The 13198-nt window shown below is 41.7% G+C and overlaps 1 protein-coding gene across 1 annotated transcript; it reads left to right on the top strand.

The window, feature by feature from the left end:
• Positions 1-687: 687 nt before the first annotated feature.
• Positions 688-12828, top strand: hnf4a (hepatocyte nuclear factor 4, alpha). Its single transcript, XM_030055723.1, has 10 exons — positions 688-823; positions 7824-7998; positions 8358-8452; positions 9006-9112; positions 9229-9384; positions 10118-10205; positions 10338-10490; positions 10649-10885; positions 11018-11140; positions 11591-12828. The coding sequence occupies exons 1-10, from the start codon at positions 784-786 to the stop codon at positions 11731-11733; spliced, it is 1317 nt and encodes a 438-aa protein (XP_029911583.1). The 5' UTR covers positions 688-783; the 3' UTR covers positions 11734-12828.
• The last annotated feature ends 370 nt before the right edge of the window (positions 12829-13198 follow it).

Here is a 13198-nt window from a genome sequence, read left to right as displayed (position 1 = left end):
TGTCATACCTTGCAATATTAAACCTTTGAGTGGATTTCCTTTGAGACCTCTGAGACTAATTCTGCTGTATCTCAACTCTGTGTTGAAGCTCAAAACCTACTGATCATGTCGGCAGCAAGGTCTCTTTTTTTCCTTGTGGCAGCTTGTGAAAGCACAGCCTGCTGTTCTCTAGTTAGTCAAGACATCATCTTACAATGTGATGCAACAAAGTTGCTTCAGCAAGGACACAGAGAAGCTGTAGCCTCTTCATCTGATATACTAACTATTCCACAGCTGTGCTTAAATCAACTGTAGCCTGATGAATTATACATTGACTCTCAGAAATGGCATTAATATTTGAATGACTTTACAAAATAAAAATATAAATTGCTGCATAGCATGTGTCATAACAAACAGTCAGCTAGAGGAATTGTTTAATATATCCTCCTCACTGAACAAAGGTATGAAATTCAGTCGATGTCGTGTGCCTCCATAATGTTTAACCAAAGTCAGAGCCCCCAATTAGCAGCCTGCAAGAAGGGTGGATATTAAACACTGTTCGCTTGACACTAATAAGCTGGGTGTTCAAGTATCCAATCAAATCTCATTGTGACAGGCATTAGGGGATTATCCCTGGTTGCCCCGGGCCCTTACAGCCGGCCCAGTGGCCCCGGCTGGGCAGCTCTATCCAGTAGCTGTGGCCCTGCTGCCTGCCTCAGCCTGGCTGGGCCTGAGAGAGCAGCCGAGGCTCATGGGCCTGCACTCAGCTGGCCAGACCGCTGTCAGGCCTCTGCCTTCACAGGGATGTATGGCGAGGATGGGACGCTGCACTTTTCCAATCCAGGTAAAGGGCACAAAAGTGAGGGGCATTTTCTGAACATGGTGGGAAGGTTTTGCGGGAATTAGCTGAAGCATGTAGATTATTCCAGAGTCGAACGCGAACAACAATCTGCTGTTTGTTACTGCAGTAAAACGGTAGAGCCTGTCTGTGGCCGCTAACAGAGCGATGACTGACTGGATGCGAGGCAATGATTTCTATTCATGCTTTATTGAGAAATTTCCAACAGAAATCTGATCTAGAGCTGGCAATGAACGCAAAACCGACTTGTTTGGAGTGAAAAATACTTTGAGTAAGCAATGTTTGGAAGAAACTGCCGCATAGAGAAATGATAGACACAATATCCACTTTCCATTTGAAAACTAATAAATATATTTTACAACATCCTGACAGGCCGAATTGTTGAAGTGCAGTGTGATGACTTTGGACAGAGAACAGTTTGTGGATGATACAAACAATGTCGTCCACTAGTGCTTCATGTCCACATGATGGCAGCAGTAACTCGTGATTCCAGCTTAACCGGCCCTGCAGGCGTGTTGTAAAACAAATATGTTGGCCTGTGACACTGACATAAAAAATTATGATCAGACAACAGAGCTGGCTGTTCAAACATAACGAGGCAGGCCAAGGAGACAGGCCGAGGGCAGCGTGGGGCCTTGTTGAGAGCTCTTACACTGTCCAATCACATGCCAAAGGCAGAGGTGAATATGGTTCAGTGTGAGTGATGCACTCAGTGGGCTGATGATCACTCCAGCTCTGCACGTCACACACATCAGTTAGGGCGTCTCCATGAAAAGTCCCAAATGTTAATGATTCTAACAGAGTATCTGTCAGATGTATTTTTATTTAGTCCTCATACTGCATTGATATGAAAGTTTGTTGTCTAGTTTTTTTTTTTTTTTTTTTTTTTGCAGAGGTAGGTCTGTTTGATTTGAGCCCTGTGGTGATAGGATAAGGTTGAATTCCTAAGCATTTCGTGTCTTGTTATTCAAGATATTGAGGTTAAATGTCTATCGATTGGCTGATGGCTAGAGGACCTATAGGCAGATAAAAGTGCTCAGAGCAGGCCTGCTGACTGAAGTGACTGGGCCAGCAGTCAAAATGAATTCTCAGCAAAACAGAAGTTAATGATTACAGGAGCTTATCACGCACTGTGATTGATTTACGTTGCGCATGGGTCTTCATGTTTATTGATGCAATTGTTTACTTATTTGGTGCACAGAGGCTACATGAGTTTCTCAGTCTGTCTTTGCAAAAAAAAAAAAAAAAAAAAAAAAAAAAAAAAGCTGTGACTGCCTATGTAACAGAAAAGAAACATGCTCATTTGTATGTTTTATCTGACAAATATTATAAAGCAGTAGGATATTCCTCTTAAACACTTGTATTGAAAGGTTATTTTGATTTCAATAAATAAATGTTGCAGATTTAATTGCAAGCATTTTTATCAAGCCATCCTCATGCCTGAAAATAACAGAAGTGCAGAATTTAGAAAGCATTCTGTAAAGAAAACTAATACATTATATTAGCATGAGACAAACTTTAAAGACAAGCAAATGTTTGACAGAGACACAGAGTGCAGACTCTTTTCTGTGTGCTCATTCAGAGAATAAGTGAAAAATCATTGCTTTGTGTTATCTTTCCTTCAAACTACAGACTTCTCACCTTTATTTGCCAACATCTTTATTACCCAGCAATACTTTGAGATATTAGAGAACTTGTGCAAAATAGGCCCTCGTGGTTTATCATTACCCCAAGACCAAATAGTCATCATGGGTGAGGACTGAGAACTCTTCTGCTGTTTAACAAAAAAGATATGATTTTAACTGGCTGTGTTTCACTTGCTTTTTTCAGCCATTAAAACTTGTGTTCTTCATACAACAGAATTTATTACATGTCCCCACAAAGTATAAGGAACATGGCTGAACAACAAATACAAGTGAAAAGTTGAATTATTTTTCCTTTAAAAAGCCTCTGCTCAACATTTTAGCTTGTGACCTTAAATCAGTTAAGCAGTATTTATAATATTAAATTACATCCTGCATTTTAGCACAGTCCAAGACCTGACAATGTCATGCAGTTAATCCCAGTACAGCTGATGACTTCACTGAGGTAAACAGTGCGCCCCAAAGGGCTTTGATAAACAAAGACTGCCGGCCTCTGAGGCTCTACTATTGCTGATCAGTTTAGCTTCACTTACGCTTGATTTCACTTCATATCTGACTGAGCAGAAAAAAATCTATTTTTCCGACCAGGGTAAAACTAGAGTGCGAAGTTCCAGTAAACACAAAGTACACAATATAACAGAGTACACCTGCTAACTTCGAAATGAAAAAAATAAATAACTAGATCTTCATAAAAGTTGACCAATATCAGCGTGAACAAAGCATGTAAATGACAATATTGCTGTGAGACGAAAATATGATATTCCCCTGGTCAGCCAGAGGGGCTTGCATAAGCTGTGTGATTTGCAGATAGCTATCTGTTGACAAGGTCTTTGCCATGACACTATACTCACCTATCTCCTCCATCTACTGTAGGAGAGCAGAGCAGCAGCATTTTCCTACTGGCCTCAAATAAGCTGCAGGCAGCACACTGACTCCTGTTTTACTCTTATCAATACCAACAAGCTCCTGGATGCACATAACAAACATTCACCTTTTCCCTGCCGTGGAGCTCGCTTAAAAAAAAAAAACAAAAACCGAACAAAATAAGATCCCACATAGCGTAATCCAAATCTTACTGACTATTCCGGGCCATTATGGACTCTCCTTTCTTGCAGCAGCTGGTTCCAGTGTTTTGATTTTACTATGTGTAGCTTCCCTGCCGCTTGCCTTTGAGAGATCGGACTTGGGAAATGATATGTAGTCATTGAGGAGAAGGTACAAATAGGCAGTGGTTACAAATGGAGTTTGGTCAGTGGTCGGAGATTCCTATTCAGAAGATAGACAGGACTTTGTTCACAAACTGGAGTTTGAAGTTTCAAAGGGGAGAATCACACAAGTGTTACATCAGTTCTCAGCGATCCTTTGACTTTTAGCCCCGGGGCAGGGAGTTTGGGTGACTGATTATAAGACAGCACTCTCATCCCATTACATTTCAACATGGCCACTTCATACTGTATGCAGCATATATCAGCTGAGCAACAGGCAGTTGTTGTCACATGGGGCTGACATTATCATAGCGAGGCATGTATAATTCAGCTTGAATAATTGCTTATGAAACCCTTTTGTTTACTGGTCATGAGCATTAAATCAGCATAACGAGAATAAGGTACAGTGTGTGCTGCAAATTTTACAATCTTGGATTTTAAATATGCGCCTATGTTGTGTGTATTCGAATTTTGTCAGCAGAATTGAAATGTGCTGCCATAGGTTCATTCTGTCCAGCGATCTCCAGAGGGCCTTCTGTTTTTCTGTTTCATACTGCACAAATTATATAGGCTGTGTCCTCTGGGAAATGTACCTACAGTATCTTACAGACTACCCCCATCCTCCAAAATGCAACTCATGTGAGAATTTCAAACCAACTTGTCCTCCTATCTTACACATCAGAACAGTGTGTGTCAGTTTGTGTGTGATTGAGAAAGCTATAACCGCACAGATTATACTTTATAGCCCTGTATATGACTGTTCCTTGAGGAGTCTGCAGAATTTTAAGATGGGAGTGGTGATAAAACGCTTTAATGACAGGGAAGATAAGATTTGCTCTAAGTGAGTCATTCATAGCTTCACACAGATTCTCCCATCCCTGTCCTCTCTGCTTACTAGGTGCTTTGAAATAATGAGCAACCTTCTTGAGCAAATATGGACATTGCAGAGGTGCTGCACAAATCGAACATGAAGAAATGTTGTAATCAACGGGCGCTGTGGACTCTGCTGAAACAACATGCTTCATTTAAGCCATAATGCATTTATCATATCAGGACACAGAGGAATAGCATTTAAGACTGTGCTAAAAGAAAACTGCTGATCATGTCTTCATTAGAAGTGTAACTTCCACTGAGTTAATCAAATTAACAAAGATGTTCACAGCACTTGCAATATCAAAGGTCCCAAGATCAATGACTCTGAATATGTGATCATACCTGCCCTCAGAGGGGCTGAAAAGAATAGTTTCTGTAGGTTTTAATCACAGATTGACGACTTCCATTTTCCTTACTGATTGGATTAAGAAGGGATTTGGGTCAATATTTAATCATCAAACAGTGATCTGACGATCTTATAATCACAGAAACCGCCAGCAATGTTATGGTGTTTTCCTGCTCGGAGGGAAATAATAAAAAAAATGAATCCTCAATAAAATTTGGGTGGATGGTTATCCAGTTCACCTACATGGGGTTTACTGCTCCTGAGGTCTAGCTGACCCCAAGATCATTGACCTATTGCTTTGCACTGGCACTTTCTCTTCAAATACAAAGCTACTGTTTGCCATGTCACATTCACCTACGCAGAAGAGGCAGTCTCTTTGCACAACTGACGAATTTCCTTTTGGAAACAATTGGATTCAGACTTGATGTAAGAACAAACATATTCCTTGAGGATCATATCATCTCTTTTATGATTTAATTTTTTTTTTTGTCTCTGTGGCCACTCTAAGACTCTAAGTCATGTCCTAATCACTGAATTCTTTGGCTAAAAGCCTCCTACAAACATGGTCTTAAGAGTTACATTCACAAACTGAGGCTGAACTTCCTGTTCAGCAGGACACCACCATTTTAGAAATACTGAAAGTTGCCTTTATAAATAATTCTCAAATTGCTCTGAATGACCAAGGCTGCCTCTTTGAGGAGCAGCTGCCCAGGCACAGCAAGAGTTGAGCATTTGGATCAGAATGCAGCCTCACGTGTGGCCTGTGTTTTGAGAAACAATGAACTCTTTTACATAAAGGCATCAATTTGCTTTAGCAAGAGCTATTTCTCTCGTTAATTATGGTAGAATTAAAGGAGATTTACCAGGGATGTATTACACGTGGAAGCAGGTCTGAATACAGACTAGTGGGTCTCCTTAATGGCATTCCTAAGTCAGGTACTACTACAATTTACTCTACTCTTACCTACCATATAACAGATGTATCTACTGGAATTTGTGTAGAAACATATCTATGACAAGACCATGTTGCAGAAAGAGATGACATACTTGGCAATCACATAGACAACTGGTTTGAACTAGCGGAGCCAGGATGTGTCACATCACAGAGTGATTTGGCACAGGAGTGACTCTCATCAGGGAATTGTTTATCCATTACTGACAGCCGTGCGCAGAGGGAGAGGGAGGGGGTTGTCCAAGAGATGAGGGATATCAAAGTTGCTTTATCTCTTCAAAAAAAACATAAGCCTCTGATCCAACACTGAGGAGGCTGGTTAACCATCAACCAGAGCGACACTCCACCTTTCCCCTGGTTAGGGGCATGAGAGCAGGAGGAGGCGGTGGCTTCTGCTGTCAGTCACCAGCGGCCTCCGCATGGTCTCTTCTCTGACTCCATAAGGTCCCCATCACACTCACTGGGCCAGGAATCTACCTTTCACTGGGCGGAGCTAAGCCAGAAAAGAGGGAGGGGGGTGAGTTGGAGGTGGATGTGGGGGGGCACATTAGCTTCTCGGACAAGTCTTCCTGCCCCACTGTCAGGTAGTTGAGATTTTGTTTGTCCAAAGCACTAGCAGACATGGACATGGCAGACTACAGCGAGGCTCTGGACCCAGCCTATACCACGCTGGAGTTCGAAAACATGCAAGTGCTCGCCATGGGCGCAGGTGAGTCCCATATATGCAGCTCTGCCTTTGAACTTTGAAACTTTTACCTTCTTAAAACTTTGGTCAGGAGAGGACAGTTCAGAGGTAGATCTTCCATGCAGTGATAAAAGGGGTCATTTGTCCATCTGCCTCTGCTTGCAGAGGAATGATCATGTGCAATGGTCTAGGGCACTTCTTTTATCACCTGTTGGTGCAATAGTAAAACATTAAGAGATTTTGATTTACGAGACTCCGCTCAGCAGCTCTCATTGGGTTCTGGTCATTTGGTAGGGGCTGGATGCGCAGAATGTGGATCGACCTCAGCCTGTTGAAACTTGTAGAGTGATGTTGTGTTGGTCATATTTCAACCAGATCGATTTCAGCGGACAGATATTCATCCTCTAATGAAGTAGTAGTTTGAGTATCATGAACATGCCTCTCCTGTTACAAACGGTTTGTTCCCACAGATTCTAAGGTTAAGAAGTGGGGTATAGGGATTTTCTGCTGTTTGAGTGATTAATGGTTTTTGAGAAGTTAAGAAGACACCGAGTTATTTATGTATGAAGTCTCCCATGACTTTTGGCTGTGCTCCTGATTCTAAAATGAAACAATTCTTGATGAAGATAAAAAAGGATGAGAACCTCACTGCATAAACTATACCTTTACATGCACTTTAATATGATGGTATTGGGGAGTTTTACTACCTCCCTGTTCAACTTCTTGAGAAGTCTTTAATGGTTATTAATCACTAATAACCTCTAGAATGTTTATGACCATGAAAACGTGACATACTGTGTGATTGATTTACCCAGCGTGATGATTATGAGGGCCACTAACAGGAAGACTGTCTCCAGTGATTGCCTTTTCAGAGGTAATCAGGCCTGCGTCAATTACGGTCTGTTGACTTTGTCTGAGCTGCTCAGGCAGGTAATACACCCTCGCAGGTTCTCAAGGCTTATTATCAGCTATCAACGACACTGATGACTGCATTCACCACTGCCATTCATGCCTCCTTAAATTAAACCAGTTTGACTACCTCTTCCTGTGCTGTTGGGCCTTTAAGACAGAATATTAGGCAATCAGGCTATGAATCCTGATATTTGCCAGCAGTCATGTGATAATCTTTGATTAAAAAAAAAACCCCACTCTGCCTCGGTTTAGTGTAACTATTTGGGTCATGCTGTGTCTGTGTTCTATGCCAATAAAATGATCACCTAAAGGCCTGGTGACGTGACGAGAGGTATTTTTCTCTCTGTTTCTTTCTCCTCATTCTGTAAGACTCTTCACCGGCTGAAAGTGCCAACATGAACGCTGCCAACCATCTAGGTGCAGGCACCCTGTGTGCCATCTGTGGAGACAGGGCCACTGGCAAGCACTATGGAGCCTCCAGCTGCGATGGGTGCAAGGGTTTCTTCAGACGCAGTGTCCGCAAAAACCACATGTACTCCTGCAGGTGAGAGCAGAATGTATTGTGAAGTAGGAGAGCATGGAAGAAGCTCTAACAATTTGAACAACACTCTCCCCTCCCTTAATCACTATTGTTGAGGTGCCACTGAGCAAAGCATTGCACCCTGAGCTGTGCCAGTGGAGCTGCTCAGTTGCCAGCAGTACACTACTGTGATAATACTGCATAGTGTGACAGTGTGTAACCCTCCCACCCCTTGCAACCACTCCCTTAGGCTGTTGCTGTAATTAAGAATCTGTTAAAGTTTTAAATATTGCAAAAAAAGGTGCATAATTGCTTCATTAATCCAAACTGCTTTTTTGAATCTGCTACAACACTAAAAACCACCTACTCCACTCACTTTCCAGGTTTAGCAGACAATGCATTGTGGATAAAGACAAGCGAAATCAATGCAGATACTGCAGACTGAAGAAGTGCTTTAGAGCTGGCATGAAGAAAGAAGGTAGGAATCTTTTATCTTTTCCAAACAGTGACAAACTGGCTCAATCTATATGTCGAATCTATATGTTTTTGTGAAAACAGCAGTAGTGATTTTGACAATCTCTTGCAATGGAAAAAACAAGAACTCCCCACTTAATCAGTGATTTGCTGTCACAGTGTGAGCAGTCCCCACTGAAATGAAGCTACTTGTAGCTGGGGTATGTTGCAATCCCCAGGAGAGTAGCACTTCGTTAATGTTCACTCCACTGAAGCACTGAAGTCTATGACCGGCTTATGCTGAGCAAACATTTCTAAGCAATAATAGCCATATACTGATAAACATGACAACCTTGGAAGCCTTATTTTTCCTTTAAATGACTCAGCATTTTGTCTACAGTATTTGTACAACAAAGTGATAAGAAAATTAGGCAATTATTATTTTGTGTCTTGCACGTTTGATTTGTTTAGTTGCACGTAACTGTCACATTTACATGCATGACACGACTGCAAGGCTGCAGGTCTATAAATGCCAGCAGTGTTAGCTGCACTACTGACAGTATAAATCTTTGTCTCAGCTGTGCAGAATGAAAGAGACAGAATCAGCACCAGGAGGTCCAGCTATGAAGACAGTAGTTTACCATCAATCAATGCACTCATCCAGGCAGATGTGCTGTCGAGACAGGTAAGGCCCACTGCTACACACTAAATGTCTTTTGCTTTTTCATATCCAATCAGTATCTGTTTCTATTTGCCTGTGATGAGGCACTGGATAATTTTGTCTTGTGTTGCCTTGTGTAGATCACGTCTCCTGTTCCTATACTGAACGGCGACATAAGGACCAAAAAAATCGCCACCATTACAGATGTGTGTGAGTCTATGAAGCAGCAGCTGTTGGTCTTGGTGGAGTGGGCCAAGTACATCCCTGCCTTCTGTGACCTGCCTCTGGACGACCAGGTAAGACTCACACACAGACAGAGTGTACATAGCTGTATAGACACTCTGGTCACTCATCAACCAGTCTACAACTGCAGCAGCATCAAACCCCAAACCACACGACTGCAACCACCAGGCTGCAGGGCAACAGAGGTATAGACCTGTCCCTGCATAGTTTTGATATGCATCATTCAAATAACAACAGCAACAAAAAAGAGACCAGTAACAAAAAAGAATATGTTCAAGTAGATGTAAATCCCCTCTACACAGAAGTACAAGGATTTAAAATCTGTATAAACTCCTCAACCGGAGTGGTTAATGTATTTTAATCCTGAGTTAGAATATGATGAGCTGGTTTTAAAGTAATATCCCTCCTCAAAAAAGCGCAGAATCATTAACACTGTGATCACCAGGCCTTGGTAACTGATTTGCTGATGTTGTATTATTGAGGGAGCCAGTGTCTTGAGAGACATGCAACCACAGTCTCTTGCTCTCCTCTTTGAAGCTTCAGATTGCTCAGTCTGCTGCTCAGTGACCTTGAAGTGAAGGGAATAATGAAATTAGACAGTGACTGAGCAGTTAAGAGGAATATTGGCGCCTCAATTTAGCACATGACTGTTTAATAGTAATCTACAGATTTGATGAGATCTGATGAGACACAACACAAAAAACATTCAGATAAGTGCACGGTGGAGTTTGTGGAGTGTGTGGCATTGATAATGAGTAATAATGAAATGACTCCACTCTATTTCAGGTGGCTTTGCTGCGAGCTCATGCTGGAGAGCATCTCCTTCTTGGTGCTGCCAAGAGGTCCATGCTGTACAAAGATCTCCTGCTATTAGGTAAAAATGATACAAAGGAGTATTTTGTCACTAAAAGCATCAGTTACAGTCAATCACAGTCTACCTGCCATCATCATGGTCTAATGCCTCCAGATCTCATTTTACTTTATGAACTCAATTATTCTCCTACAGGAAATGACCACATCATTCCCAGAAACTGCCCGGAGCTGGAGGTGAGCAGGGTAGCAGTGAGAATCCTGGATGAGCTGGTGCTTCCTTTCCAGGAGCTGCAGATAGACGACAATGAATACGCTTGCTTGAAAGCCATAGTTTTCTTTGACCCAGGTAAGAATCTTTCAGCTCAGCTTCCAGACTGTAGGATGTCTCAAGTGTTTGGGCATCATTTCTAACAAATGCTTGAATGTTGTTCTGTGTTGCTTCTCTAAATTATTTGAGGAAAGTTATACATCTTGAAGCACCTCGTGGATTTTATTTACCCATAGATGCCAAAGGTCTGAGTGACCCTGGAAAAATCAAGCGGATGCGGTACCAGGTCCAGGTCAGCCTGGAGGACTACATCAACGACAGGCAGTATGACTCTCGGGGGCGTTTTGGAGAGCTGCTCCTCCTGCTGCCGACGCTACAGAGCATCACATGGCAGATGATCGAACAGATCCAGTTCGTTAAACTCTTTGGCATGGCCAAGATTGACAACCTACTACAAGAAATGCTCCTTGGAGGTGAACTCTCTTTAGCCTCAGCTGTACCTTTGGTTGAATTGGAGCACTTGATAGCATGGCATCAGCTATAAAGTGATACATGCTGCCGTAAATAGCGACTGACTGCCTTTGTGTGCTATTTCTGTGTCTTAGGCTCTGCTAATGAGGCTCCACATGCACCTCACTCTCTGCACCCTCACCTGGTTCAGGAGCACCTCAGCAGCAATGTTATAGTGGCCAGCAACATGCCAACGCCCATCCACAATGGTCAAATCTGTAAGTACAAATGCAGTATTTAGTGCATGTATAATGTGCTATAGTATAGAGTGGGAGTTCTCTAGTGCAGGACTAATCAAAATGCCGAGTTTAACTGCATTGAAATGAATAATATTTAAATTAACAGAGATTGTTAACTTTCCTTGCTTGCACCCAGTTCCATGTGCAGCCTAGTCAGGTAGCTGGAAGGACAAACAGGCTTGGCAGAATAATCCTCTAAGTTCTTCACAGAGACTAATCTGGCTTATTTTGTCAAAGAGAACTTCTGTTATTTTTTCTTAACATTTTTAATGCTCTCAGAAATTTCACAAAAGTGCTTACTCCTCGTCTGAAAATTGTGTTGCTCCAAGAAACATTACACTAAAGAACGACGAATATGGCCGCAATATCTAATTATGCAGCAGTTTCTCACTCTAACTCTCTTGTGTCTCTTGCTGCTCTACTTTTCAGCCACTCCTGAAACCCCAATTCCTTCTCCACCTACTGCCTCCAGCTCAGAACATTATAAAATGGCTCAGGGGGTTATAGCCACAGTGCCCAAGCAGCCAACCTCCATCCCTCAGCCTACCATTACAAAGCAAGAGGCCATCTAACAACCCGCCGGATCTTCAGTCCTTTCTCTCAGCATTCATTTCTTTTTTTCTTTTTTCTTTTTTTTAATTTGTCATAGCAGCTGTTTTAAACCAGGGTCTTTATATAAAAGTCTGTATATAATCAGCATTGAGGCTGTTGACATGACTGAAACAATAAAGTAGCTAAGTAATTGCAATTATGTTGCTTACAGATTTGCCTTTTTCAAAGTCTTCAGGGATTTTAGGGTGTACACAGATACTTGCTGCACAGCTCGGTGGAAACTCCTAAACCTTGGTGCGAGTTAATTTTTAATGTCAGACAAAAAATATATACATCAAAACCCAACTCTACAGACTGTTGCTCTGTAGGATCAGCATAAACAAACAATGTTATAGCCTGTTTATTTTAGGCAGCATCATTCAGTGAATTCCCTCAGCATGGCCTCAGTATGTGGATTTGCTGCATTACACAGAGTGCAGCAAGGCTTACTGTTAGATATGGCGCCTTGATCATGTGAATATTGTATGAATGTTACAACAGGCCTTACATTGTCATGTATTTAGTGTTGCACAGTATTTCATTTTATATTCAGTGATGAAACTCTTGGATATAGTGAGGACTTTCAGACAGTCTTGACACGATGACATTTCCAAGCTACTGTCATTTTATCAAAGCTGTACAAAAGGAAATCCCAAACTCTTGAGCTGTCCTCCTATCATGCTGTGTGACAAGATTAAGGTATCCATGTTTATTTTATGTACTGGAGAAAATAAAATGCATATTTACAGTAGTTATGTAGAATGAAACATGTTAAAACATCTACCAAGAAAACTTGGTGATAGAAGACGCTGTACTCTGTGGTGCCGCTTTGTAAAAGTCAGAGGCAGACACACTTTGTGGAATTAATGTAAGTTTCCCAACTGAAATACTGTTGTACTGGTTTTTAAAAAAATATATTATATTTTTTGCCTAAGTTTAGTATTTTATCATGGTTTAACTTTCAGAATAAAATGTGCCTTGAAACCTGTACTGCCTGACAACAGAAAATAGGCAATGTTTCACCTTGCAATGTGAAGATGAATAAATAAAATCTCAAGGTCTATTTTTACATTGAACTTGCTGCAGACCATATTTTATACAATCCCACTCTACTGCTTACATGGGGCAGCTTCAGTTGCATATCTACGGATATCAAATGATGTCACTTTGATGTCAGATAATAACTGAGACAAGCGGAAAAATAGCTGGTTAGCTACACGTAGGCCTGTGGAGGGGAAAGGGTCCAACGTGGCAGCCGCTTGGTCAATGATTCAGACTGATAAACTGTCATAAAGTCATTTTAGATAGCACTGCTTAGAGAGCGAGAGAGAGAGCGAGAGAGAGAGAGAGAGAGAGAGAGAGAGAGAGAGAGAGAGAGAGAGAGAGAGAGAGAGAGAGAGCACAACTTCAAAGCTAGTGTTTCTCCACTCCACTGATAAAAAAAAA

Source organism: Myripristis murdjan, chromosome 7 (assembly GCF_902150065.1).
Source record: "Myripristis murdjan chromosome 7, fMyrMur1.1, whole genome shotgun sequence".
Classification (NCBI taxonomy): domain Eukaryota; kingdom Metazoa; phylum Chordata; class Actinopteri; order Holocentriformes; family Holocentridae; genus Myripristis; species Myripristis murdjan.
Note: the sequence above shows the minus strand (reverse complement) of the source record. Positions and strands in the feature narration are given on the sequence as shown.

Coding starts and splice junctions, on each gene's coding strand:
- hnf4a (XM_030055723.1), top strand. CDS start 784: ATGTATGGCGAGGATGGGACGCTGCACTTTTCCAATCCAG. Junction 824..7,823: donor GCTGCACTTTTCCAATCCAG/GTAAAGGGCACA, acceptor TCATTCTGTAAG/ACTCTTCACCGGCTGAAAGT. Junction 8,453..9,005: donor AGCTGGCATGAAGAAAGAAG/GTAGGAATCTTT, acceptor TCTTTGTCTCAG/CTGTGCAGAATGAAAGAGAC.